The sequence below is a fragment of the Nanorana parkeri genome, unplaced genomic scaffold (genome assembly GCF_000935625.1).
Source record: "Nanorana parkeri isolate BGI_ZX_2015 unplaced genomic scaffold, ASM93562v1 scaffold1688, whole genome shotgun sequence".
In the NCBI taxonomy this organism is placed as follows: Eukaryota; Metazoa; Chordata; class Amphibia; order Anura; family Dicroglossidae; genus Nanorana; species Nanorana parkeri.
This window is the reverse complement of record NW_017307956.1, coordinates 284,437-290,229: the sequence shown is the minus strand read 5'-3', so window position 1 is coordinate 290,229 and position 5,793 is coordinate 284,437. Positions and strand designations below refer to the sequence as shown.

The 5,793-nt window shown below is 49.9% G+C and overlaps 1 protein-coding gene across 1 annotated transcript; it reads right to left on the bottom strand.

Moving 5' to 3' along the window:
- Positions 1-387: 387 nt before the first annotated feature.
- LOC108799308 (E3 ubiquitin/ISG15 ligase TRIM25-like) lies at positions 388-1,410 on the bottom strand. Its single transcript, XM_018571157.1, has one exon. It carries the CDS (start codon positions 1,408-1,410, stop codon positions 391-393), a length of 1,020 nt encoding a protein of 339 aa, XP_018426659.1. The 3' UTR covers positions 388-390.
- Positions 1,411-5,793: the final 4,383 nt, after the last annotated feature.

The window sequence follows — 5,793 nt, the reverse complement described above, 5'->3', positions numbered from 1 at the left end:
TTACTGGAGATTTTGTCAGGTAACTTAATCTCTTTGCGGTTATGGAACACTGGTTTGTATTGCTGTATAAACCCCAGGACTTGTCATTGTGTCCAATCCATGACTGGTATCCTCCCCTCTCTATACTGGGATAACACATACCGACTATCCACTGATCCGATCTACTGACATCCACTTCCCAGTAATGTCTCCCTGAGGAGAATCTCCTGCTGCTTAATAGCTGAGCAGAATTCCGAAATCTCTCTGGTGTTTCTGGACGATTCTGCTTTATATCTGACCTGGATAGAGATTTCCTGTCCTCTGATATCTGTAGATTATTATAAGCTGTGTTTACATCCAGCACTATATCTGAAGCTTCCTGTATAATGAAGCATACATTTACCCCTTTCATCATATCAGATAACCCCGAGTGTAATGTGTGTGAGATTCCAGCCACATCCAGACCCCCTCCATCATGGAGAAGTTTATCATGTCTCTGTCCTCCTCATCCCCCTCCTCAGTATCACACAAGTCCCCTGTGTCTGATTCCTGTAGGACAGTCAGTGGATCAGTCAGGTTACACATCTCCTCAATGTGATCCATCTTCCTGGACAGCTCGGCCTTCTTTATTTCCAGCTTCTGGATCAGGTCAGACAATTGATGTGAGAGTTGCTCTTCCTGCCTGGAGATCTCCCTCAGGACTCTCTTCTCCAGGTCTTCCAGACGTCTCCGGAGGTCTCTGAACAGGTCAGAGACTCTCTCTGTTACACCAGCTGCGTTTCCTTGTACTTTCCTCCTGCGTTCCTCCAGACTCCGGACTCTTTTCTCCGTCTTCTCTCTCTCTGTGTTCAGTTTCTGAAAAAAAGTTCTCAGTTTCTTCTTCTTCTTCCCGGAGGCCTCATCCAGAGTCTCCACCTTGTGTCCCTGGTGTTCCCCATCCAGCCTGCAGGACACACAGATACAGGCCGAGTCCTCAGTGCAGTAATACTCCAGGATCTTCTTATGGACGGAGCATTTCCTGTTCTCCAGGGAAGTGGTGGGGTCACATAAGACGTGTTCTGGTGCCTTGCTGTGGACTCTCAGGTGTTTGTCACACAGAGAAGCTTCACATAGAAGACAGGACTTCACAGCAGGTACAGAGGTGTGAATACACTGAGTACAGAGGACCCCGGAGTCCTCCTTATCTGGCTGAGTAGACCGGAATGTCTCTGCTATGTTACGCAGTAATATGTTCCTGTGCAGTGCAGGCCGATCCTGGAACTCTTCTCTGCACTCAGGACATGAATAACCTCCAGACCCCTTCTGTTTATCCAACACACGATCAATACAGACCCGGCAGAAGTTGTGTCCACATCTCAGCATTACAGGATATATATAAATGCTCAGACAGACGGAACAGTCCAGCTCCTGTCTCAGATCAGCAGACGCCATCGCAGAAGAGAGAAACGAAACTGAAAGAGAGCAGAGGTCAAGTCACATTCTTCCGTATAGGGAGGGGTGAGCTAATCTCTCAGCTTTCATCTACTGCAAACACAAGGAACGTAATATGAATTACAGACATTATACCCCAACTACAGACTGAAGGATGGCACCCAGGTCTACAAACCACATTAAACTTCCAAACACCCCCCAACCCTCCAACACATGAAAGAAATATTGTATTATTAGGGTTTGGGAATCTGAGTTGGGGATGACACTTACTTGGGATGAGGTGGATAATGGCTTTTGTTGTTCCCCATAAGATGACTAGGGCTGCCGGGACACAGGAGAAGGGATTTAAATTGTTATCCAGGTGGTATGCCTGCCCAAAGGCATCACATCGTATCTTTCCTGCTGTTGATCCTGCTTGTTGGAGATGTGGTTCCTCGGTTCTCTGGGTGTCTGGTGGTCCTGTCTACCTATCCGCCGGTTTTGGAAGATGGTCTTTGCGGTGTACCATTAGGTAACCAGTGGCACAGTGGATGAATCCCCCAGGTAGCCCTCCTTTCTACTCTTCCTAGTTCATATTCTCAGATCTCTAAAGATTTATTGAGATTTTTTTCTGGCGGCAGCTAGGACCCTCATCCCCAGACAGCGGGGGACCACCAGTGTCCTGAAGCTGACAGACTGGGTTCAGGAGGAACGTCTATGATTCACAAGAACGATACACCGCACCGTTAGGTAACCAGTGGCACAGTGGATGAATCCCCCAGGTAGCCCTCCTTTCTACTCTTCCTGGTTCATATTCTCAGATTTCTGATCCCCAGACAGTGGGGGACCACCAGTGTCCTGAAGCTGACAGACTGGGTTCAGAAGGAATGTCTATGATTCACTAGAATGATTCCATGCAGTGTGGACGCCTTGGATCCTGTATATGGAGACCCCGGCCTTCAGGGAATTGACACTTCCATCCTGCTTACCTTAGACTCTATCCGTATGGAATTGTGTGTACTATGCTTCTTCATCTGTTGAGGCCTCTCAGATTATATTACGTATGGTGGGATCAATGGTGGCAGCCGGACGTGGTAGTCCTTAGCTCCGCAATCCAGGACCGGGCAACGCTGCTGAAGTGCCCCATCACCACTTGCCATGGGCTCCAAGAGGGGTAAGAAATCCCAGGGCACCAGACCGGACCCCAAGAGCCAGCATCGGCAGCTTCTTCCAGTGAACACGCGATCTGCCGGCTCTGCGGGCCGCATGCCGGCTACACGTGGGGAATCCCCTGCTGCTCCTGACTCACCATCCTCCCAGCCAGCCGACATGTCTCCCGTCCTGGCGGACCCGGAGGTCTCCTCTGATGAGGAATTTACCCTGGATGGCTCTGGGGGAGAGGTCAGGCGCCTGCTAGATCACCTCCCTTCTAAGAGGGATATGTCTCATGCGGGACTGCGACTGCATGCTCCGAAACTGCGCTGATCCCTATGTCTGCCTGTCTTTTATGTTACCTGTACTAAACTCTTAATAAACATTTATTATTCCAATAAAAAACAATATTACGTATGATGGGTATTGGCCTTTGATTCATTTTTGGCCGACCCTTTTCATGAGTGGCTTGTGGGGCTGGCTCCTTGGCACATGCCTTGGCAGATCTTTCAGTTTTTGTTTCTTCTTTGCTTGCTTGCCTTGCTCTTATGTTTGTTTTTCATTTCCTTTTTCATATTTCCTCATTGGGAAGGGTGGGAAGAAGTGTGATTTGACCTATTATTGGATTTTGAGTTTATTGCCTACGTGACTTCTGTACATTGAGGTTGAGATGATTGGTCTAAGGGCTAGTTCCCACCGGTGCCGCAACGCAGTGGATCGCATCCTGGCCGGCTCACTGCTTTCTGGGATTGGAGGTAGGGTTGCCACCTTTTCTTCCAGCGAAACCCGAACACTCTAGTGATACACTGAAATTTTTTTTTGGGGGGGGCCATTAGGGGGGGGGGATTATGGCTTACTCATATGTACATAGAGTCACCCATTCTCTTGTAAATATCACTGTCAAGACTATTTTTAGTGGGGGGCCATTAGCCCCTATCTTAATTTTGGTTGCCCCTGTCTGCCTGACATCATGTGTCCGGGTTTCAGCTGCCATGAAACCCGGACACAGCATTCAAAACCCGGACTGTCCGGGTGAATCCTGGACAGGTGGCAACCCTAATTGGAGGGGGCGTGGTGGTGCATTGAAGTCAATGGCACTGATCCAACGCTGACTCCTCTGTCCCTCCGATCCAACGCTGACTCCTCTGTCCCTCCGATCCAGCGCTGACTCCTCTGTCCCTCCGATCCAGCGCTGACTCCTCTGTGCTCGTCTCCCGGCCGAGAATCGGAACTGCGCATGCGCCCGCCCCAAGATCCTTTGCGGCCGTACGAGCAGTTCCTGATTCTCGGCGCGGGAGCGCGCAAAGAAAAAAAGGTAAGTTAAACCGCTGTTTTAGCGGTTTTTGTTTTTTTTTAAACTGTTTGCCTATATCTACTGCTTGATAGCAGTAGATATAGGCAAAAAACCGGGAGGGTTTAGAACCCCTTTAATGAATGTATTACTAATGTCAGGGCAGTGTGACGGCATCTGGAGATACACTATATTGCCAAAAGTATTGGGACGCCTTTACACGCACATGAACTTTACTGGCGCCCCAGTCTTAGTCCGTAGGGTTCAGTATTGGGTTGGCTCCGCCCTTTGCCGCTATAACAGCTCCGCCTCTTCTGGGAAGGCGTCCACAAGGTTTAGGAGTGCGTCTATGGGGATGTTGGACCATTTGTGAGGTCAGGTACTGATGTTGGGGGAGAAGGCCGGGGTCGCAGTCTCCGCTCTAATTCATCCCAAAGGTGTTCTATGGGGTTGAGGTCAGGACTCTGTGCGGCCAGTCAAGTTCCTCCCCCCCAAACTCCCCCCTCCATGTCTTTATGGACCTTGCTTTGTGCACTGGTGAGCAGTCATTTTGGAACAGGAAGGGACCGTCCCCAAACTCTTCCCACAAAGTTGGGAGCATGAAATTGTCCAAAAAGTCTTGGTGTGCTGATGCCTTAAGAGTTCCCTTCACTGGAACTAAGGGGCCGAGCCCAACCCCTGAAAAACAACCCCCCCCATAATCCCCTCTCCCACCAAACTTTACACTTGGCACAATGCAGTCAGGCAAGTACCGTTCTCCTGGCAACCACCAAACCCAGACACGTCCATCGGATTGCCAGACAGAGAAGCGTGATTCGTCACTCCAGAGAACACGTCTCCACTTCTCTAGAGTCCAGTGGCGGCGTGCTTTACACCACTGCATCCGACGCTTTGCATTGCACTTGGTGATGTAAGGCTTGGATGCAGCTGCTCGGCCATGGAAACCCATTCCATGAAGCTCTCTACGCACTGTTGTTGTGCCAATCTGAAGGCCACATGGAGTTTGGAGGTCTGTAGCTATTGACTCTGCAGACAGTTGGCGACTTCTGCGCACTGTGCGCTTCAGCATGCGCTGACCCCGCTCTGTCATGTGACGTGGCCGACCACTTCCTGGCTGAGTTGCTGTTGTTCCCAGTTGCTTCCACTTTGTTATAATCCCAGTAACAGGTGACCGCGGAATATTTAGTAGCCGGGAAATGTCACGGAACACCTGAATCCAAGGTCATGTGCTCCCTCATATCCCGAAGCCCCGCTCTGTAAACTACGGCTCCATTGGAACGTGGAGCAAATCCCAGGAACTGTAAATATTTCCCAGCACACTCATCAACCGGCATGCAAAAATAAACCAAATCACTCTGTATAACTAGCAGGTTAAAAACAGAGGAGTTTGGTGTGTGCCTGTGTCTTTAAGGAGGATTGGGCTGCCTCCTGGCAAACCTGCACCCAATTCTTCCTTTGCTCTATATGCTCCAAGATGGCGGCTCTTATAGAGAGGGCCTTGACCAGGCAGTGCGGCTTCCACATATTTTGCAAAAGTGATGCAACTAAAACCTCTGTATTTAACCCTAAAACTTGGACAGTCATTTATTTATTTATTTGGGGGGGGGGTTCGCAGGCCGGCTGGTGAGTGTGCTGGGAAATGTTTGCTTTGCTTCTGGGCGGAGTCGTGCAATGCCACATGGGATTTGTAGTTTCACCACAGCTGGAGTGCTGAGGTCCCTACCCCTGGCGTAGTGGTTAGCACTTCTGCCTTGCAGCACTTGGTGTCCTCATTTCTAATTCCAGCCATACCCTCTTGGTATGCCGGCTTCCTCCCACACTCAGGAGACATGCTGGTGGATTCATTGGCTCCTGTCTAGATTGGCCCTGTATGTATGCATATGGGATGGGGACCTTAGATTGTAAGCTCCTTGGGGCAGGGAGTGATATGAATGGGGTGTATGTAAAGCACTGCGCAGAAT